Source organism: Rhinolophus hipposideros (assembly GCF_964194185.1).
Source record: "Rhinolophus hipposideros genome assembly, chromosome: 26".
NCBI lineage: Eukaryota > Metazoa > Chordata > Mammalia > Chiroptera > Rhinolophidae > Rhinolophus > Rhinolophus hipposideros.
The window spans coordinates 19,562,756-19,586,085 of record NC_138072.1 but is presented as its reverse complement, the minus strand read 5'-3'; the positions used below and the strand labels follow the sequence as shown (position 1 = coordinate 19,586,085).

Sequence of the window (23,330 nt, the reverse complement as noted above, 5' to 3'; positions counted from 1 at the left end):
TATTAGAGGTTGCTTTTGAAATTAGTTTTATTTCACAAACAAAAATAGGAAGAGACGCCAAAATTGCATTGCGAGTGTCTTGACAGAATTGAATGTTTATTATACATTTGAAACTTAGTTGTTGTAAATATAGACTTGGGCCTTGTTTTGTACAGCCCCAAGCTAAGAGTGCTTTTTATATTTTCAAAGTTGTTAAAAACAAAACAAAAAAGAATGGGTAACAGATTTTACATAGGCCCTCAAAGCCTGTAATATTTGCGATTTGACCTTTTACAGAAAGTTTGCAGACCCCCAATGTAGACTGGTATTTCATTTCCACTTCTGGCCATGATGTGAATGAGTCTTTGTCAGAGAATCACATTGTATTTATTCAGAAATTTTGAAAATATTTATTGATGCTTCTTATGCGCAAGTGGTCAGGTTTGCAGGATATTTGCTGGCTGTCAGAGTTTATGTCTTAGTAAGGGAGGTAGACATGAAATAAATTGCACAAATACTTAAGATAAAGGAGCTATGAAGGGTGCCCAAATTGTGTGGAAAGGGGTCATTAAGGCTATTTTCTGGATCAGGGGTTTTAATGTAAATTTGAAGAATGACGCTCCCCCCCATACACCCCAATAGAGGAAGGGGCAGGAATAGGGAAAGAACTCAGAGGTCAGTGTGGTAGAGATTTTTCTGTCTTCTACCACAGTTGATCAATGCAGAAACCAGCTAAATAAATTTCTGGAGGATAATAAATTATAGAGTGAGTAGTGTCAGAAATGGGTTCAGGACTGACCTGTCCCTGTGAGCTCTAGCTAACATTAGAACCAGTTGGTGACCAAGAAGATTCTGATGCCCAGTCCCACTTCCAGTCATTCTCTTCTCTTCCAGTGACTCTAAGGTACAACCAGAATGGAGAACCAAGGGATTAGGTGGACATGGGCCCTCTAGGATCCTCGGCCAGTGTCCTCTTTTCCTTGTGCCTCTATTCTCTTGTCTCTTTTAGGGAAATAAAAAAACTGGTTTGGACCTACTCTAGAGTTATGTTTCTGAAGTGCATATGAGAAAACTGTGAGTTTCTCTCTATCACGTTCCTCTTTAGGGTGACTTTGTTTGCTGGTCGGTTCTCTTCCCTAATCATACATGGGTTGGTGCTTTTGCCTGACTTCCTATCTCCTCTTCCCTGCCCCTCCCCATCGCCATGCCTGACAATGAATGTCAGCCACTGACATTTACCAGCCCAAAGGGCGGTTACTGTTTCCTCAGAGAACCATCAGCAGGGTAAACAAATGAGGAAGGAGGATTACCAGTGAAATCCAAAAGTCTGGGCCCTTCTTCAAATGGGAGAATATGTACAGCCCATCCCGCGGCCTATCCTCTTTTGGGCAGGAGGTATTTGGGGGGGATGGGAGAGCAAATCAGAGCTGCCTTTTCCCTTGTGGTATCCCAGGCCTCAGACTGGAGTTTTCTCTGGGTTTGAGAGGCTGCTTTCTGCGCGCCTCGTCTCGGTAGCCTTGGCAACTATGTTGCTCACTGGCTATGTTTACCCGTCCTCTGTCCTTTGGGAGGGCTCTGAGACAGGTGATGTGTCCTGCTCCCTTCTCACCACAGCGTTTCATCCACAGGGCGGACTCTGTTGGAGAAGCTGTTCAGCCAGCAGGAGAACGGACCTCCAGAAGAAGCAGAGAAGTTTTGCTCACGGATCATCGCCATGGGTCTTCTGCTTCCTTTTAGTGACTGCTTCAGGGAACCGTGTCATCAGAATGCCCAGTCAAGTTCAGCTCCGTTTGATGTAAGTAGAATTCACTTGTGTCTGGGAGGCAGATTGCGGTTGCAGTAGCAATTGTGATGTGTGTCTGTCAATCACCCTATAATTTAAAAACCAACATGTGATGCAAACTTTCCTCCCCTTAGCCTTTCAACAGCTCAGTATATTGGTTCCCGTGCTTTCCTTTTTGACTGGGGTATTCTTAAATATATTTGCCTGAAGCGAAGAAATAATATATTTGCCTCCTTTCCTTAACAGATGGCCACAATTTTCTAGCCTGCTTTAGTCAGTGATTTTAACGTGGCTCTGAGTCAGTGTTTCTGACTTTGCTGGTTATAGACATTCCTTCAGAAGCAGCTCCATAGGGCAAGAGTTTTGTTCCCAGTGGGCTCCAGGTCTCCATGGGCCCCAGAATTCTATTTCAGTGCATTCAGAACTCATCTGTGTACAAAATACTGACATGAAGCAGCATCTGTTTCTCGTCCACCTCCCATTCACCAAGATGGTTAATACTGTGCGGCTGTAATTCAAAAGGCATATTCATAATTCCTAATGAATATCAGCACAGCTGGATTATTGTTTTCAAGCCAGAGTATTGCTAGTCTTTCTCAGGTATGTGGTATATGTCTGACGTTCGTTGTGACGAGTATGCGTCTGAAACTCAGGAATATAAGAATTCTTGTATATGAATTCCTCATAAGAAAGCGAAAGGTCTGTTGGCTTACTTGTGCTGAAGGTGTTTGTGAGGCAGAGTTCTCATCCCGATGGGTTAGTTACATTTGTTCCATTGCTTCCATCTGTACCTCTTCTCTTAACAGACTTCATCAATTTATGTGCTGTTGATCAAGGAGTAAAATGATGAGTTTTGAAAGACAATGAACTTGAACCCTGGCTGAGGTCAAGATGCAATAGGAATAGTAAAATGTCTGCATGTACTGTTCTTCTTCCTGTTCTTTACTCATTACATCCTGTGGCCTTCTCTGAGCTACCTTCAGTATTAGGAAAATAAATCACATATAATATTGTGAGATCTTCTTGATCTTTCCCAGGTGAAAGAAGATTCTCCAGGATGTGCTGTGATTTGTGAAGCTTCCTTCTTCAGACTTTTCTATGTATTTATTTTTTTAATGACATGGCAGCTAATCACTGCTTGGTAGATCTTTTTCTTCGATGGGAAGAATTGGGTAATTTAAATATTTTCCTCCCTTTCTTTTGTCCTTTGCAAGAGGTGTGTGTTATTGTAGAGACAGGACCTTGGGAGTGCGGTGGGCTAAAAGTGTTGCAGAGCTGCCTTTTAGAAGATATATTAATTTGCAAGTTGGAATGAAAATAAATATGGTACAAAGGCTAACACTAGCCATCTCTAATATTTGCTTTTTGATTAAAACTATTCCCAAGTTGACTGCACTTTTCCCCCTTAAAGCTCAGAAGTAAACAGTCTTATTCAATAAATGTGGAGTTCGAATAAACTGAAAAGAATGGGATAATTCTAATCTTGTTTTAAATCACTGAACTGGCTGCTCCTTGCCCGTACCTGCTTCATCCTTGGGTGTTAGAGACTAGTAACTCCTCCCAGCTGGGTCATTTTGGAGGGCAATGGTGTGGCATGGAGAATGAAAAGCAAACAATGAATCAATAAAATCCCTTAATATGGTGTAAAATAATTTCCTCGGAATGGGGAATTGCTTTCCCCCAACTTTGTGATTGTGTTTTCTCCTTACTTTATTCAGTGACTGTGTGGTCTTTCTACTTCCCCCACCAAACTAAACCCAAAACAATTATGGAATTAAAGGTACTCTATTAAGAAATGTTATTCCATACACTTAAACAGCCATTCAAGTATCAGAACTGCATTTATTGTATGTACAATTGAGGTTTTCTTCAAAACCCAGAAGAGGTAACAATATGGGGAGTTATGTAGACTGAGGTGTTGGGGGGTAATGGGGAGGAATACACTGATCTGTGGAGAGGGGGGTGCTTCTGATAATTAGTCTTTTTGCTGATTTCCAGAAAATTGCTGCTGGGAGGATTTCTTATCAACAGATCTCTTGAGGACAGTTGCCCTTTGAGACACAGAACACCCTGTGGGAATAAAATCACTCTTCCCACCCTTCCTTTAGAGTACCCCATCCTCTCCCCCCTCCACCTTTCCTCTCTCCATTTAGACCTGTAATTAGAGCAATCGAGTTTTGATTTATGCATCTTACTGATGGAGCTTATGGATTAGTCTACTTCAGTCAACTCCTTTGATTTAGTCCCAATTTATTTTATACCTTTTTAGAGCCTAACATTTTGCTTTAGAAATGCTATACAAAATATGAAAGGACTTCACATTTTCTGTTACATTTTAGCTTAAAGTTTCAAAAATCTTAAAAGGCCAAGAGCTTTGAGTGATAATGTTAATTCATTCACAGATGTTTACCAAATACATTCGGCATGCCAGGCAATGTTTTAGGCTCCAGAGATTTGCTAGTGAGCAAGAGAAATAAGATTCTTGTTCTGAAATTTGTATTCTCTTCATAGTGGGAAAAGACAGCTTAGGAAAAACAAACAAACAAAAAAACCAACAACAACACAAATAAAAGCATAGGTAATACCATGAAGGAAATTACCCAACTAATATGATAGAGTGAATAGGGTTGGGGTAGGGTGAATGCAGAGGGGAGTCTCATTCAAAAGTCACAAGGTGAGATGCAAGGGAAGGTCATTCCAGGAAGTTCAAGTACAAAGAGCCAGAGAAGAATGCAAGCATGACCAAAAGAAGGCACAGCCTGAGGTCCTGTGTAGCTTGAAGCTTCATGACAAGAGGACAGAAAGGATTTAGGACACAGAATATTGAATGCTATGGAAGGAAATGGATTTTTTTTTTTTTAAGTGGGAGCTTTTGGAAAGTTTTGTGCAGGAGGAGAACATATTTATTCTATATTTCACATGGATAACTCCTCCTGGTCTATAGAGTGTAGGGGACAGAAGTAGAAGCAGGGATTTCAGGTGGGAGTATTGCAGTCGTTGAACAAGAGGTGGTGGGGGTAGCTTGGGACACATGGTGGTGAGGGAGATACAGAAGAGGCCATAGATGTGGAATGGATTCTGGAGGTGGAGCTGATGGCGCTTCTGGTGGGTTTGACAAGGGGCAATGGGAAAAGGAAATCAAAGGCGACTTCCTGGTTTTTGTGTTTAAGTAGCTTTGTGAATGGTTGTGCCATTTACTGAGATGGAGACAACAGATAAGTGTTAGGAGGAAAATGTTTGAAGGACAGAACTGGTATTCGTTAAATACTTTTCTTGAATAAATTCTGTTTGTTTGGAAAAGTCATACCTATCATATTATCTGACAAACATTAGCTTTTGATTTTTGCTGAGTGGAATGTTACTGACTTTATTAGCTGGTCAAAATTAGTGCCATGATACTCTAAGTTATTTCAGCTACCAGAAAGGCACGCAGCCCTTTTCATAGCCATGTTTTCATAAAACGAAAAGGAAGGATGAGCCTAATAGCATTGTCTGTAATATTTTTCATTTCCATTACTAATTTGGGGAGCTAGAAACCATCAACCTACTTCTTATTCTCCGATAGTAGCCTCACATTTGCCTTTTGCTGTTTTTGTTCGTTTGTTCGTTTCTGTTTTGTATTTCAAATAGAATTTTAAGCTAGCAAAATTCTAAAGCTAGCAAGAGAAAACTCAGAGATATACTACCACTTGGGACTTGGTACATTGTATTGTTGAACAGTAGATGTGTTTTTTTGTGGTCTGAGGAAAGACTTTTTTTTCTTTTGGAACTTATCTTAGTCATCACTCTCACGTGTAAGGAAAAATATGTCTCCTGAAAATTTTACCACAGTTTCCAAGTCCTTAGAAACAGCAAAACCTTCACTTAGGACAATAATATAATTTGAAGTTTTGAGCCACTGCCCTGAGGCAGTCTGCTGCTCAGCCTGTTGCCGACCACAAACCCGGGCTCATTGCCTGTTATAATAGTTATGAATGGAGGTCGTTTTGCAAGAACAAGTCCAGTACATGGCCCCTTAAGACTCCTTTTCCTTTGAATGTCCTTATTCATACTGCAATCCCTTTTTCTGGGTCATATTCATCAGCAGCTGTTTTCCAGCAAATCACAATTATCTTACATAATTGTTGATTATGCATTCACAAGCTCTTCTAGGATTTCTTCAATCATAGCTATGTCACATATCACGTTATCACTTTGCATCACAAAAAATGAAAGCAAGTTTAATTGGCTCAAGGATTTTGGCAGGAGTATATGGTTAGACCTACTTAATCCTTTAGAACTGATCTGAAGGGTCTTTCTTGTAGCATATTTTTGGATGCATGTTTTTGGATGCTGGGCCTTTTTGAATTTGGCAGATCTGTTGATTTTGCTACATATACAGTGATCTCTGTTCTTACCAGATGGGCAGGAGCTCCTTGGTGTGTATTTAAATAGAATAGGTAGAGGAGTATATTAGTGAGGCTAGAATTAAAGAGAAGAAGGAAGACATGAAAATTCAGTCCAAAAAGGAATCAAAGAAACATGATCTTGAACCTATTGAAAGATAAGTCAGTAATGATTACCAATGGCAGCCACTATGAGAAAACTAATGACATGTACTCTATTTACTGTCACCAAATAGTCACAATGAAGACTTAAGGGAAAAAATAGAGTTGATCATTTGTACTTGAATTACTTTTTCAGAGCTGGAAGAATACTGGATGCTATTTAGTCAAACCCACACAAATCTTTTTCTGAGAAGCAGTAAAAGCCATGACATCTTTTAGCCCTAAGAGAATCTACATATATATGTTTTGTGTGTGTGTCTGTGTGTGTGTCTTTTTGCTGTATTTTTATTTTTGAAGCATTGTGTACAGTTTTAACTCTCAGGAAGTTGTTTTTATTTTAATGTGGTATTAAAATTATACTTACTCGCCTGACTAGTTTTTAAAATTATTTTAGCTATTTTTTCCCCTGCAGACTCAGCTCTAATTTAACATAGAAATCTAGTACAACACAAGATTGTACTTAACCAAAATTCGTTTTGTAGCAATGTTTTCCACCTACTTCGTTAGCTAGGTAGTCATTGCAGAAATCCATGATAGGGAGGGTAACAAAAGTAGATTGAAGCTGTGATCCTTTCTCTCAGCTTTACTCATTTCATTTCTTTTTTTTTGTTTTTCTAATTTTCTGAACTGAAAAAAAGTTCTGAGGTCCTCCATTCACCTGGCTCAAGCGTACTATGCTGCGAATATGAGCAGCAAGCCCTGCTTGTGTCCCGGCCTTTTCACTTTCAGCCCTGCCTGTAGTGTGGTACTCCCTGCTCTTGTTCGGCTGGTTTTGACATCTAGTTTAAGTTTGCTGATGCCATTATCATGGTGCTATTGGCTTCTGTCTATAACAGAAGTGGACTTAGGTCTACTCCTTCCCTCCTCTTCTTCGTTCCTTCCGGTATAGTTAAAATTGTTATTCTGGCTTCCTTTAATAATTCTTATTTTAACCTTAAATAATATACCCTTCAGATGTTTTGTTTGTTTGCTTTTGTTCTATCAACCTCAGATGATATCCCCTGCCTCCTCACCCACCTCCGACAATTATGCTAATTAGTGCCTCTACCTTCTCCTCCACAGAGCCTAAGACCCATGTACCTCCCTAGCTTCTCCCAGGCACACCTTTATCCTTAAGAGTATATTTTTAAGGTTAATGTTTTATCCATAAGTTTATTCTAAAAGTTTAAAAACAGATGGACCCTGTGTAAAGATTGCCCTGCGGATGCAGTAGTTTGCTGATAGGAGTTTAATTTCCTTTAATTTCCTTCTCAGTATCCCAATATTCTTGTTTGACCCCCAGGCCTGTCAAACAAGGATATTCCTGTGGTCAAGTTCAAATGGATTGTGTTATTTTAAAAAAACAATCACTTATTCGAAAGTACGTGCATGCCATATTTAGTTTATTTTACCTTTGGTTTATCCCTTTCTTATACAGGCTTTCTCTAACCAGCCCAACAAAGGTTTTGAGTGCCTCTTATCTTTTGGGAAAAGAAACATGTATTTTCTTTTTTTTTCTTTATATTCTTAATATCTTTGAATTTGTACCGCGTTCTTACCACTTAACAGAGTTCCTTGAAGTCTTCTTAAAACTACTGTTATGGTCTTAATGTTTCTGCCCCCCCACCCCCCATTTCACATGTTGGAATCCTTATGTCTAATGTCATGGTTTTAGAAGGTGGAGCCTTTGGGAGGTGATTAGGGCATGAGGGTGGAGCCTCATGAAGGGTATAAGTGTTCCTGTAAGAGAAATCTCAACAGACCTCCCTTGACCTTCCACCACATGAAGACACAGTGAGAAGGTACCAGCCATGAACCAAAAAGAGGGTCCTCACCAGAGATCCAGATGGCTTCTTGATCTTGGACTTCCAGCCTTCAGAATTGTGAGAAATATATATATATATATATATATATATATATATATATATATATATATATATATACATATTTTAAGCTACCCAAACTGTGGCATTTTGTTTTAGCAGCTGGATGGACTAAGACAACTACTGACTTCCTTTTCTAATTTAGATCAAGTTCTTGACATGTAATTAGGATATATATTTTTTTCAGATTCTTCCTTTTCTCCTGCCCATCCTTAGTTACTAGGGACACAAAAATGAACAGAAAGCCTCTATTCTCAACTGACTTACATCCACTTTAAAGAAGTAAGACGTTTGCATAAATTATTGGAGGTCATTGGTTGAAGTGGTTTTGTAGTCATACTGTCCTGGATTTACATTCTGGATTTTCTACTTACTGTGTAAATTTATGTAAATGGCTTAATTTCTTCTTCTGTAAAATGAGGAATAATATAGCAGTTTCTGAGTAACAGCGAAGCATGAATACAAGTAACAAAAAGAGTATCATACCTAGAAATAAACTTAACAAAGGAGGTGAAGGACCTATGAACTGAAAACTATAAGACATTATTGAAATTGAAGAGGACACAAAGAAATGGAAAGTTACTCCATGTTAATAGATTGGAAGAATTTACACTGTTAAAATGTCCATATTACCTAAAATTACAAATTCAATGCAATACTTATCAAAAATCCCAATAGCATTTTTCACTAAAATGGAACAAAAACTCCTCAAAATTATATAGTACCACACAAGAAAACCCTAATAGTCAAAGAAATCCTGAGGAAAAAAGAACAAAGCCATAGGTTTCACATTCTCCAACCTCAAACTATACTACAAAGCCACAGTAATCAAAACAGTATGACATTGGCATAGGAACAGACACAAAGACAAATGTAACAGAATCGAGAGCCCATAAATAAACCCACACACATATGGGCTAGTAATTTTTGACAAAGAAGCCAAAAATATACAGTGGAGAAAGGAAAGTCTTTTCAATAAATGGTGTTGAGAAAACTGGAAAGCCACGGGCAATTGAATGAAACTAGATTGCTATCTTACACCGTACACAAAAATTAACTCAAAATGGATTAAAGACTTGAATGTAAGACCTGAAACAATAAAATATATAGAAGAAGTCATAGGCAGTAAACTTATAGAACTTGGTTTCAGAGGTATTTTGAACTTGACCCCAAAGGTAAGGGAAACAAAAGGAAAAATAAATGAATGGGACTACATCAAACTAAATCTGTGTGTTTTGATTTGTTTTGTTTTGGTTTTTGCTGTAAAAAAAAACACACACACAAAAAACAACAACCCCCCCCCAACTCATCATCAGAACAAAAAGGCAACCAACAAAATGGAGAAGATATTTGCAAATGATACCTTCATTAAGGGGTTAATATCCAAAATATATAAAGGACTCATAAACTCAGTAATAATAACAAACACCCTATTTAAAAATGGGTAGAGTACTTGGATAGACACTTTTCCAAAGAAAACATACAACCAACATCACTAGTTATTAGGGAAATTTAAATCAAAACCACGATGAGATACCACCTCACACCTGTTAGAATGGCTATCATCAAAAAACAATAAATAACAAGTGTTGGAGACAATGTGGAGAAAAGGAAACCCTGGTGCACTATTGGTGGGAATGTAAATGAGTACAGCCACTATGGAAGACAGTATTACCTTAAAAGTTAAGAATAGAACTACCATGTGATCCAACAGTTCTTCATCTGGGGGTATTTACCCCAAAATATGAAAACACTTATTTGTAAAAATATGTGTGGCCCTATGTTCATTGCAGCAATATTTACAATAGCCAAGATGTGGAAACAACATAAGTGTTTATTGACAGATGGATGGATAAAGTCCATGGAATACTACTCAACCATAAAAAGTGAAATATTGCCAATTGCAACAACATGGATGGATCTTGAGAGTCTATTCTAAGTGAAATAAGAAAGATGGAAAAGGACAAAAAAACATGATTTCACTCGTGAAATATAAAACAAAAAGTAACAAACAGACTAAGAAAAACAAAATAAAGGCATAAATACAGAGAGCAGAATGGTGGTTACCAGAGAGGAAAGAGGGTGGGAAGGGGGAGGGCAAAGCGGGTAAAGGGGATCAAATATATGGTAATGGAAAGAAATTAGACTTCAGGTCATGAGCACACAATTGAGTGCAAAAATGTCGAATTATAATCTTGTACACCTGGAAATTATATAATGTTATTAACAAACGTTACCCCAGTCAGTTTAATGATTTAAAAAAAAAAGATTTCAGAGAGAGAGCTCTTCTACTGATTCTGAAGTTCATTCTGTTGAATGGAATGTCCGTTGTCATTACAATTGAGAATCTCAGGGTATTGGCTGGGACATAAGTCCCCCAGGATTGTGGCAGTCGGTATTGAGATGCTGGCACAGGACCATGTGATAATGCCCTTGATGAATGTAACGCTGTGCTGTGCTGAGGAGGTTAGTCAGTGTCTGCGATGAGGAGGGAGAGAGGAGGACACTACTGGATGATACAGATTTCAAAGGTGGAGAGGGCATTGCAGAAGGTGGGCTTGGAATATTCTCTGATTACAGGGGACCTAGATTATGAGGCCATGTTATAAGAGAGGAATCAGGACAGTCCCCTTTCGATTTGGTCATCACTTGCTTGGATTATGGAATTGGTCTTTTTCATTACCTTTTTAGGTCTGCCTGTTACTGGCCTCCTTTTCAGTCTCATTACCATGGCCCCGTGGTTCTCAGTTGGGGGCCATGTTTCTCTCTAGGGTATATTTGGCAATGTCTGAAGACAGTTTTGTTTGTCACAGTGGGGGGAGGCGTGCTGCTGGCATCTAACAGGTAGAGGCCAGGCATACTGCCAAGTGTTCTGCAAGACATCCCTTGCCGTTCCCAACAAAGAATTACCCAGTATAAAATATCAGTAGTTAAGAAAATCCTGTGATGTACATTTTACACAAAACCTATAGTATCTTTATCTGTCAGAATGAAGGACAAATTCCTTGGACCTCCATGATCTTCCTCCTGTCCTCCATACTTTCATACTCATCCAGCTCATGACCTTTTCTCTTCCTCCACATTCCATCCTTCACCATGCCGAAGTCCTCAGTGTCCCCAGCTGTCCACCCTTCCTCTCACCCCTGGGGCTCTGTGAATACTACTGTTTTTGCTCCCACCTATTATTGCCCAGTTATCAGCCCCAATAAAGAGGTAAACTGTAGCAAGCTTGAATTACCAGAAATTGAGTTCATTTGGGAATAGCAGAGGAATTGCAATTTCTGGAAACGCATGCTGTAGCAAGCTACAGGTGAATCTGTTGAGGGCTTGGTGTGGGCTGTATTTAAACACAAGGAATAGAAAGAGGGAAAGTCCAGCCAGAGTCCACGCAACACATTCATTGACTTGAGGAATGAGGGGAGATTCTTGGCGGATGTTCTCTGGTCAGGAGATAAGTCTTGGTGTTCTGTAAATCAGGCATTTATGGGCAATCAGTCTTTCAGTTCTTAAGTTCTGTTCTTCTGCGGGTACATGCATGAGATTCTCCATTGCATATCCTCTTGCTCCATTTTAGATTGAAATCCTTTCACACGTTCTATTCCTTGTCGTAGAATGTTGTTCAGAGTTAGATGTCATTCCCTCTCAGACATCTTCTTTAACCATCTAAGTCTGCTTTTGCCCTCTAAAAGCACCTAACACCTATATTATAATTGGCTATTTATCCTGTAGTGCCGCGATGCAAATTAAATTTTATGTGAAGATCCCCTGTGACCCATGCAGTGTCGTGTCCCTGTGTTTACCACAGAAACACAGATCTTTGTAAACACAAGATGAGGTCTCCCTAGAGTGGTTAAAAGCAGAATCTAGTTCTAGACTGGATTACAATTCCATTTTATTCACTTACTTAAAGATTAAGACATTTACCCAAAGTCACAGATTAAAATTTTTCCTGTGTAATAATAGTGCCTACCTCTGGGGTTATCTTGAATATTAAATGATATTAATTAATGAAGCATTTAGCACAATACCTGGCATATAATAAGTGCCCTGTAATTATTAGCTATCACTGTTTTTAGTGATCTTTTTAAAAATTGTAGTTCACATACAATATTATATTAGTTTCAGGTGTATACACATAGTGATTTGACATTTGTATTTTTTATTAGGTTGGTGCAAAAGTAATTGTGTTTTTTGCAATTATTTGTAACCTTTTAAACTGCAGTTACTTTTCACCAATCTATACTATAACAGTGTTATCACCATAATAAGTCTAGTAACTATCTGTCACCATGCAAAGTTATTATGATAATATTCACTGTTTTCCCTATGCTGTACATTACATCCCCATCACTTATTTTTTTCAATAATTGGAGGTTTGTGCCTCTTATTCTCGTTCACTTTTTCCACCCATCCGCCACCCTCTCCCTTCTGGCAACCATCAGTTTGTTCTCCATGAGTTTGTTTCTACTTTGTTTTATTTGATTGTTTTGTTTTCAGTTACTAATATAAATGAAATAGTGTGGTATTGTCTTTGTCTGACTAGTTATTATCTTTAGTTCCTGTCACAGAAGCTGGCCTAGTCATTCACTAAATATGCCTTGATTTCATGAAGAAGAGGACTAAGGAAAGCCTCGTGACAGAGCAGAGGAGGAACTAGAGAATCTATTGAGTTGTCTTAAATGATCAAGAGTTGTCTCTGTTTAATCATCTTGCAAACACTTGGAGAGAGAGAGAAGATGGAGGATGAGGTCGAATATGGATTTGCTCAGGAATTAAGTGGCTTTGGAATTGACTCTGGATCTCTGTTTCTGGGCTTATTGCCATTCTTCTTTCTTAATCTATTTGCTACTTGTAATTTTCATGTTTCCCCCCAACTCTCCTTCCCCACATCTTTCTGGATGGAGTGGAATGGAAATGGAGAAAGTAGGGAAAGTTACAAGTGAGGTAACTGCGAATTGTGAAGGTGAATCCCTCATGCCCACCTGGTGCTGTTGATGTTCACTCTGTGTGACGACATGCTTTCCCTGGTTCTGAGAAGTATTACGGTACCAAATATCAGCACATAACCTACTTATTTGTAGCGTTAGCCCTCTGTGCTCATGTGTGTGAATGTTTTGCATACTGTATAGGTAATGTGGCTTGAATGAATGAAAGTACCACTTTCTGTAACACCTTCCCAAAGAATAAGGACCTCTGTTACACTCAGAACTCCTAAGACACAGAGGAACCAGAGAGCCTAGAGATTGGGTTTCTCCACAGCATTGCTCTTCTCTTTCAAAGAACTCACCCATGGAATAAGTTTGATTTTCCTGGATGGATAATTCTTGTGGATGAAATTATTGAAGGGAACAATCAATAAATATGAACAGGAAGAAATCTTTTTACTCAGTTTTCTCCAAGGGGCATTTTTTTTTTTACCCGATTTTATTTTTAGTTATAAACTAGATTTATTTCATAAAGGGTATAATAAGTGAATGTGTCAAGAACATCCAACTTGATTTCTTTCTTTGCAAACTGTATACTTCTATGGTTTTAAAAAAGTCGCCCTGTGCAGTCACCTTTCTTTACCATAGGACTGATTGTATGGTGGGTCAAATTATGTCTGTCATGTTTGCAGTCATATAGTTCATTGTGAACTAGAGGTGTTTCCTATGTATTTTTTAAATTGTTATTTCTCTGGAGTCCATCACGTTTATTTTTATCCCTTCAATGTATAGTTATTTGTCCCAGGTCACCACTCAGTGAATGGTTGTATGACTGGATCCTGCACTAATTGGTATCCAAGTTTTTATACCTATGAGTTTAAGCACATATATGTTGAGATTATTTTCTTTCCAGTCTGATATATGGCTTAGTAAATTTCTAATGTGTGCTGCTTTTTGCACACTTTTATTTTAGAAGGCAAAACAGATGACTTTCCCTCCATTATGCCGAATTCAAGGATATTGTTGTAAAAGTAGTAGGGTTCTGATTGTTATTCCCTCATGACAAAGTTTTCTGAACTTAGAAGAAACGCTCCTGGTATTTTTGTGGATTTTTAGAATAATCCCCAACCATAAAGTTAACTGCAGTTTAGAAAAATTGATTTTTAAAAACACATCAGTGGCAGTCACATTTTTAAGGCAGTGACTTACTTTCTTCTTCGTGATATGTTTTGGCTTTCCCAACTGGTACTTTTTATCACCCATTTGGCAAACAGTGTTGGGTGACTCAGAATTCATTTTGAATTTAAATGATGGACTTTCATTAAAATGGGTAACTCAGCCAAACTTTTCTGTCATGATTTTTCTTCTCCTTCTCCTGATATGCATTGAATGTTAATTAGTTATGTCAATGTGACTCACATTTCTTGTGGCCTTCCTTCTCTTATCTCAGGAGCGAGGAGAAGTGTATAATTGTGAATCGATGGAAAAGTGAAGGTAGTTGGACTGAGAAAACATCACCCGTCTAAGAGCTTAGAGGGTTATTTTTTCCCTCCCAATTTTTACAGGACTTTGGAAACCTGAAAGAAGATTTACTCCCTTTTATTATCTTTATTGTCTAAATCAGGGGTTGGCAAAGTCCAAGTTGGCCAGATAGAAGATATTTTAGGCCTTCTATCTGGCCTTAGTAAATGTTTTACAGTCTTTGTCATAACTACTTAACTCTGCTGTTGTATAGACAAGATGTAATAAATATACATGGCTGTGTGTCCTAATGAAACTTTATTTACAAAAAGAGGTGGTTGTCTAGATTTGGCCTGCGGGGCCCTAGTTGCTGACCTCTGGTCTGTACTCAGGTGAGATATGTAAAATGTGAATCTGTTGTATAAGTTTGACTTTTCTTTCTGTCCCTAACCACGTGTGGTCACCAGTCACAGAATATTTATTCAATGTTTCCATGAACAATACAGATACTTTCCATGTGCTTCTTTACTTTCTGTCAAAAGGATGACCAGACACCATGGCGCAGTATTTAATGGGGGGTGAGAGAAGAGTTTTGAGGTTTTTAGTGGTCGTTATAACTGGAGCACAGAGTCACAGCATGAGGGGACCGGGGCAGAGGAGGCATCTTAAGAAACGTGCCAATAGATGTCACCCCGAGCCATTTAGGTGGGCTTCTGGAAGTAGGGTTTAGGAATTGGAATTCAGTCTTGAGAGCAGTAGGAGCCACTGCAGGGTTTTCAGTGGAGGAGTATTGTGGGATCAGATTCACATTTCAGAGAGAGCGTTCTGGGTGCTGGGGGAGTAGGGGCTGAGGAGCGGCCTTTGGGTTTGGAGGCCAGAAGATTGTGAAGAAGACTTTGCAACAATCCAGGAGAGGGGAGATATTCCCACAAATGTGTAAATGGTAGTGGGGATGAAAAAAAGTGCAATTCTAATAATATTTAGATGAATGATTCTCAAACTTTAGCGGACATTAGAATCCCCTGGAGGACTTGTTAAAACACCTTGCTGGGATCCACCCCAGATTTTCTGATCCTGTGGGTCCAAGGTGCGGATAGAGAATCTGCCTTTCCAAAAAGTCCCCAGCTGATTTTGATGCTGCTCACTTTGAAAGGCTCTACTTTGGAAGATCTAAGTGAAAAGGCTTAGGGATTTGATGGATCATAGAAAGGTGAGGGTGGGTGCGGGCAGACACAAGGATATGCCTCGATTTCTGGCTTGAGTGATGGGGTGGAGGGTGATGTTATTTATTGTGAATAAAACACAGGAGTAGCAGCTTGAGAGGACAGTTCAACTGAGGTCTTATCGACTCTGAGGATACCTACGGAAAAACATGCAAAAATAATTGGTTATTAGTGTCTAAGGTTTGGGAGAGAGATTGAGGAACCTTCAGCATGCCGATGATACCTGGAGCCGTTATGTATGGGAGCGTGTAGAGTGAGAAGCAAGAAGGGTCTGACATACAGATGAACATCATGCAGAGGGCAGGGGAAAAAATGCTGCGAGAAGACAAAGAACAGTCAGAGAGGTAAAACTGGGGAAGGGGGGGAATTAAAAAAAGACAGATGAAGTATTAAGTGATATAAAGCATAGCCAAGAGGTCAAGTAAGAATAAGACTGAAAAGCAGTCATTGAATTTACCAACAATTATTGTTAATAACCTTCTAGAGAGGAATTTGAGTGGGGTACTGTGTGCGCTGAGGTTTGAATGGAAGGGTGAGGGTGTTGGTGAGAAGATGGAAGGTGGGATCATTGCAGGTGCGTGATTAGCTCCGGAGATTTTGTGTCAGGGAAAAGAAAAATAGGATGTGTTATGAGTGGGGAATGAAAGCCTATTTCTGCTTCTCTCCCCCCACCCCGCTTCCTTTTTAAATCATGGGGAGGTGGTTAGAGCATGTGTAGATGCTGATGGGAGGGATCTGACAGAGAAGGAAATGTTGAAAATTGAGGAGAGGAAGAAGTGTTAGCATTTTGTCCTGAGAAAGTCCGAAGGGATGGGATGAGGAACACAGGTGGGGGATTGGCCAGGGAGGAACAGGAACACCTGTGTGTGAACACAAACAGGGACAGGAAGAGGCAGATGCAGGTAGGCTCTTAGCTTGATGATGGAAAGTTGAAGGAGTGCCGCTGGCTTTATTATTCTCTGTGAATTAGGAGGCGTCAGCTTTTGCAGCGGGTAAGTTCGGGTAAGTTTGGGGTATGTGAGACCAGATGCTTAAAAAGTGTATGGAAGACATCTCATTTAGACACCAACAAAAACGGGACTGATAGTTGAATAGAATAACAGAGGGGACCTGGGGAGGGCCAGCGGAGGTGAATAGAATGGATTCATATTGGCTCTGTTCCAGCACTGGGTTTGGCAAAGGGAAAACGTTGCACTGATCTCAGGTTGGCGTTTTGCTCAGGTAGGTGCACCTGATGGTTAAAGAGAGGAATAATTGAGAGTATTGGTGTGGGAGCGGTAGAAAGAGTGGTCTGCAAAATTAGAAGACAAGACCAGAGGGAGTGGGTAGTGTAAAGTAGGGGAGTCAAGATTCTGAAGGTCTGGAGGATGAAAAGGTTTTTTGACAGGTAAAGTGATTTTTGGTGACGAATGGTTGAGAGAGTGGCCAGGTGAGTGGGCTGCAGCCTGAGGTAAGGTGAAGGGTGGTTTATTCACACAGTAGTGGTGTCATCCAACATTATGAGAAAGGGTAGACTTTAATTTGGGAAAATTCTAGAAGAGGATCTTTAATTGATGATAAATGGATTGGTTTAGAAGGATAATTCATACACAGAGTGAACTATATGCATTTTCAAAGAAAAAAGAATGAATTACACATGTAATAATTAAAATATAGATGGTTTTATTTTAATCTTAGTTCTTATTAGCAGGAAACTGGGGCAAAACCTTTGGCCAAGTCTGGCTGGGAGACAATTCTTGTTCTTTAGCTTGTGTTCACTTCACTCGCACTTTATTTCCTCCTTTGGATGTGAATTATTTGCTAATCCTGGGTGTGGGGACAAAGCCCCAAAAAACAGTTTCCAGGCTCTCGGCCTCACATAGAAAGGTGCTGGCTCGGGTAGTAAATGGCCATCAACTGTGATCAGATGCCAGCAGCTGTGGCTAGTTGGCCGTCAGCTGTAACCCGTAGGCCATTGGCCACTAATATAACGGCTGTGGCTATGCTAGCAGGAAAGGAATGGGGGCTAGCAAGAAGATGGTGGCTGGCAAGCGCGGACTGCTGTTAGGCAGATTATGTAGATCCTGCTTCCTCTGTTTCCAGCCCAGCCGCCAGAGAGAATATATTGGTTTGACTCCCCTATCTATGGCTCCATGGGTGTTCCTTTTTGGCCTTACCGTGTCCTGCGTTCTTGGGTGGAGAGTGGGAGCTGAGACCCTGCACGACACTGGGTCTCATTCCAGCAGGACATTGTCAGTTACTTCATTCCGTCCCTTTGTTTTTTTTTGAATTGTAGTATTTAAAACACATTATGGTTGTTCTGTGACAGACACTGTCCTAAGCACTTTACAAATATTAATTAATTTAATCTTCATATAACCCCGACGAGATAGGTTTTATCCCCATTTTACAGAAGAAGAAACAGAAGTATCGGGGAATTATATTCATTCTCTCTGTTGCTTAAAATTCAATTATTAGCAAAAACCTTCAGCTGTTTTTTTGCAGTTCTGGCTATCCGAAACTAATTTGTTATCACATAGATCTGAACACAAGACTCTTTCCTCCTTTGGGTGCCTATTCTATAAAATGATCACTGGGGCCTATTGTTTTCATAGTAACGACTTCTCCTTCTGTGCTTTGAACTTTTACTTTGTGATGTTTACAGGACTTTATATGTAGAACAAACCGATGGATAGCAGCTCCTAGGCTAAATGCTTTGGGAAATCTCTCCCCCACTTACCAGAAGTTATTGATTTGTCATGTTCCTGCTTCACATGATCAAACATGCTCCCAGGCTATGGGAAGGATTTTCCTGTTTTAATTGTTTCAGGCCATGTGTCTGTGCATTGTACATACCTGATCGATTTTCTGTTTTGCAATGGGACAATAAAATATCAAAACTGGAGCAGATCTTAACAATTAGTTAATTTAGGCCAATTCTCTTAAGTTGACAAATGAGGCCACTGGAGCTCAGAAAGGTGAAGTGACTTATCTGTGGTTGAAACAGTTTTGGCAGAGCCAAAATCTTAGTCTCCTGACACTCAAGTCAATTCGCTTTTCCCCATGCCACACTGCCTCTGTTAGAGAAGGAAAAACTTCTTCCACTTGAAATGCATTCGAACTTTCCTCATGTTCTTTGTGGTTAATGGTCCCTGTGCATTCATTAAATGTAGCAGAGTAAAGAGTATTTCTTTAACTAATTGTGTAATTTCTGGGTCAGGTGAATGTTATGAAGCATATTGGCTATTTTTAGAGGCCATTGAAAAAGATGGAGGGGATCCAAAGTATTAGGGACTCAAAGGTGAGAATTCTGCATTAAAAGAGAAATCTGCATGAAATATAAGGACCAGAGAATGTACTTTAAATACTGTGGTGAAATGAAGACTTTAAAAACGAGTGTTCCGTGATACTTCCTGTGGAAAACCTGGCGTGACTATTTCCTTTGGGAGCAGCTGCCTGGAACGAGAAACATTTTGATTAGAGACTGAAGGGACTGACCTTGGGGCAGATCAGAAATGTGTTCGAGTTTCCTGATATCTTTGAAGTTGGGAGAGAGCCTGCCTTTCAGCCTATAGGTAAGAGGAAGTTGGCCTAGTTGTCATTGTTGTTTCCTAATGCTAAGATTCTCAAGATACCAGGTAGGCTGTATTGAAGGCCTATTGTCACCATCAAAGGGCATGAAAATAGAATATCCTTGAAAAAAAGTATCTAAAGCATAGCCAACATATAAACTCTGAGGTTAGAGACTGTAATAATGGAGCTATTTTGAATGTGAAAATTGCCTTATATGGTAGTACATATTGATTGTATATTGTATATATATTTATTGAAGATGGATGGGAAAGTGGAGAAGAGCTATGCTTCTTGGATCACAGGATGCGGTGGAGAAAAGCATTTCTTTTTAGTATTACGGTAAAAATACAACCAATATATACTACGCTATCAGGGTTTTGTTTCGTTTTGTTTTAGATTAAAACTAGATGGCTGCAGAAGCCAAGCTGAGGTTGGAGGCCGAAATCCTGTTATGTACTTTAGAGTGCTATGACTCTTGATACAGTAGGGGGCGCTCTCAGGAGACAGGTTCTGAGATTATGCAGGGAGTAGCAGAAACTTTTTGAGATGCCAACTGTTGGAGCTTCCAATTAGTCTCCTTCCCAAGTGCAAAGTGTGAAGCAAAGACTGTGGCCTACATATGCTGCCTCTCAAAGTAATTAAAAAAAAAAGATGCTGAGGAATATAAGGTCTGGTTTGGTAACTAATGAAACCTTTACTCTCAATATGGACTGCATTGACATGGTCTTTCAGAACTTGCCCTTGAATTAGCGAACACCAATCAGATAGCAGTATTGTGCCATCTCGGTTGACAGCTGCTGTAGAGTGCATTTTTTAAAATAGTATCTTGAGAAAGCAGGAATTTCACACACTCATTTTGGAGACAGGCAATGACACTTAATGGTGGGTAATGTTTTCCTCAGTGTAAGCAGGAAAATGGAACAGAGAGTGATTAGATCCCGTGGTGAAGGCACATTAATGAATCCACATGGGTCTCTTTGGTGTCTCCCAGTCTAGGTGGTAGGAACGGAGGAGAGAGTCAGGAAATTGCAACTTATTTCTTGTTTCTTTATGTCATAATATTCAATACCGTGGATGGTTTGTGACTTTGAAGATCGTAACAAAACTAAATTGTTTCCTTACTTAAACATTGCTCTTTCTGGTTTTTTTGGGGAAAAGAAGCAAACATTCCTCAGCAACAGTTATGGAAAACTGAAAGTGGTCTAGGGTCCCCATACTCAACATCAGGGGAGCTTTTATCTCCCTTTAAAGAACGTTTTCCCAGAGGAGGCCTGAGTGGGTTATCTTTTTACAACATCTTTAACAACAAAAACTGAATAGCAGACAACATTTAGTTAGTGCTTAATCAAGGCCAAGCACTGTGCTAGTAAGTGTTTAACATGGATCGCTTCAATTGATCAACTTAATTTAAATAATCTATTTCTTCAATCTTCTATTTTCTCATGAGAAAACTGAGACTTAGGGTAACATGCCCAGCCACAGAGCTTTGTAAATGGCAGAGATGGAATTCACACCCAAGGAACCTGACTCCAGTATCTTGTGTCTTTTCTTTACCTTTCACAGCCCATCTATTGCTAAATGCTGTTGATTCAAAGGCGTGTCTAGAAACTCTGGCCTTGTTTTCTTTTCCATTGCCACCACTCTGGTGTGAGCCCCCTTCATCTTGTGTCTGGGCTAGTGCAATAGTCTCTTAAGTAGTCTTGTGGTTCCATTTTTGCCCTCTCCATTTCCTTCTCCATAAAAGGGTGATCATGTTACACTTGCTGGAGATGCTTTACCCTTAGGATAACATGAAAGCTTTTACTCAGGGCCTACAAGGCGCCCAGCCTTCCGTTAGCTATCTCCTGGCTAAGTCTGTAGCTTCATCTAATGTTCCTCTTTTCTGCCTTATTTTGCTACCAGTGGAGCTTTCTAAGATGCTGACTAATTCTTGCGCTCCATATGGAGAGAGTCTGATTGATTAGGTCTGAGGTTGAACTCTGGATACAGGGGTTTTTGACCAGCCAGGTTTGGGAAAGCCTTGCTCTAGATCAGGGGTGTCCAAACTGCGGCCCACAATCTATTGTTAATTGGCCCTCAGCAAATTCCAAAAATATATTTAGTTTACTTAAATAAACCAGGTGAGGCAATACATACTTCACCTGGAATGAGTGGCCTGGCTGTTTGTGTATTTTATCGCGTATGGCCCTTGGTGAAAACTGTTGGAAAAAGTTTGGACACCCCTGCTCTAGATAATGTGTTCTGTGATTAGTTGAGGCTTAGATGTCGAAGCTGCTGTTTGGCCTTTTTTCTTTAACTCCAAGGAGGTCCTATGTTTGAATTCTCAAGAGTTTTAGCTCAGCTCATGAGAACTGTTGTGCTAGAACTAAGCTTAATGACGGAACATTTTCCCCGGACTGCTCATTAACGCTTTGGTTCACTTTTTGTGTGTAATTGAGAAACTGCTAAGGAGAGGGAGGGGGGAAGGGGGAGGGGGAGGGAGAGGGGGAGGGGGAGGGAGGGAGAGAGAGAGATTGAGTTGGTCTCAATTAACAGAATCATCAGTGGAACTAATGCTACCTTTAATTTCTTACAAGAATTTTCTCTGTTTAACTTTTTCATTGTTATTTGGGGAAAAAAAAACCTTGAGATATAAAATGCAGATATTCAGGCTTGGAAATGTACTCTTGTAACTGAATCAAATCCTATCCAAAAATAGATATTAAATTTAATCTTGTAAGGTATTTGCTGTGACACCAGGTCTACCCCCAGAGATTTTTCTTCCTTTTGCTTCTTCCTTTTTAGATTTATAAGCATGTTCTTTTGAAATATACCTTTGAAGTATAAAGGCTTGTGGAACATTGAAGTTATAGAATATTAAGAATGAGAATAAAATTAAAGTTCAAGAAAACCCTATAGAAAAGTTTTAAAACCTTTTCTGTAATCTTATCTATAGGTACTCATTGTAGATTAAGAAGTTATTATGGAATATGGATATAGATAAAATTTTTGTAGATTCATTTTTACAGATATTTTTATCTCTACTCTTATCACATATACCAAGTAGTTCTCATTTTATTTGTAAGATATTTAATCGTACATTATGTGTCTGCACAAGCTGAGCAAGGTATTATTAATGTTACATTATTCAATTTCTTTATTGTAATTTGAAACATTTCTACCACAGTAATTTATTCTATTGTAATGTTGATTTTTATTCCCCCATTTTTTTCTGAAGAGAATATTAGGTTGACATTTCTTCTTGGGCTGTCTCTAAACTCAGCGTATATGCAAATATAGCAACTGAGGTGCTAAATTTCAGTCAAAAATAGAGCTCTCCAGCCTCTTTTTGGAAGTTTCTCATTCATGCACAGGGATCCAAGTATGAAATGTTTAGCGCTGCCCTCTGCTGGATACTTCAAATTATGGAAAGGGAATTTTCAAAATAGTATTCATTTCCAAGTTTACAGCGTGACTGGAAGACATTTTAAAATTTCAGCACCGCAAAATTAATTGTAATAGTTTTTATTTTTAAAATTAAAAAACATTTCATTTAGTAAATTTTTATAAGTGAAGAGAAATGGAAGCTTCTTTTTACATTGCTCAAAAAAAAAGTCTTTGTGGTTTTCTTTCTCCAAGTACAGATAAAAACAAATGTGGATATAGTTAAGGTTACAATTGCAGAAGGTTACAATTAGAGAAAATAGTCAAATGTTTTAAATGCTGATTTTGGTAAAGTTAAAGGATTTTTTGTATATTTCTGGCGCAGCACTTAACTCAGTTAAAGCTCTTGATAACTCCCTCAGTTGAGTTTTAGGTTAAAAGAACACACCTTCCTTTTTCAGATAAAACAGAATTTTCATTAAGTTGAATTTGCTAACCATTTATGCCCTTTAGATAAAGGATTAATTCTTATTGAAATAGTCTATATTTTTTATTTATTTCAAAATTTGTTCAAAGATTTGCACAAAATATTGTACAGGAGCATATATCAAGATTTAAAATCATGGATACTTACA

The 23,330-nt window shown here is 39.1% G+C and overlaps 1 protein-coding gene across 1 annotated transcript in view; it reads left to right on the top strand.

Moving 5' to 3' along the window:
* FMN2 (formin 2) overlaps nucleotides 1-23,330 on the top strand; it is a 331,841-nt gene that overhangs the window by 29,962 nt on the left and 278,549 nt on the right. The window contains exon 2 of the mRNA XM_081039488.1: nucleotides 1,608-1,774. Coding sequence (XP_080895614.1) covers nucleotides 1,608-1,774 — 167 coding nt within the window. The remainder of the gene's footprint in view (nucleotides 1-1,607; nucleotides 1,775-23,330) is intronic.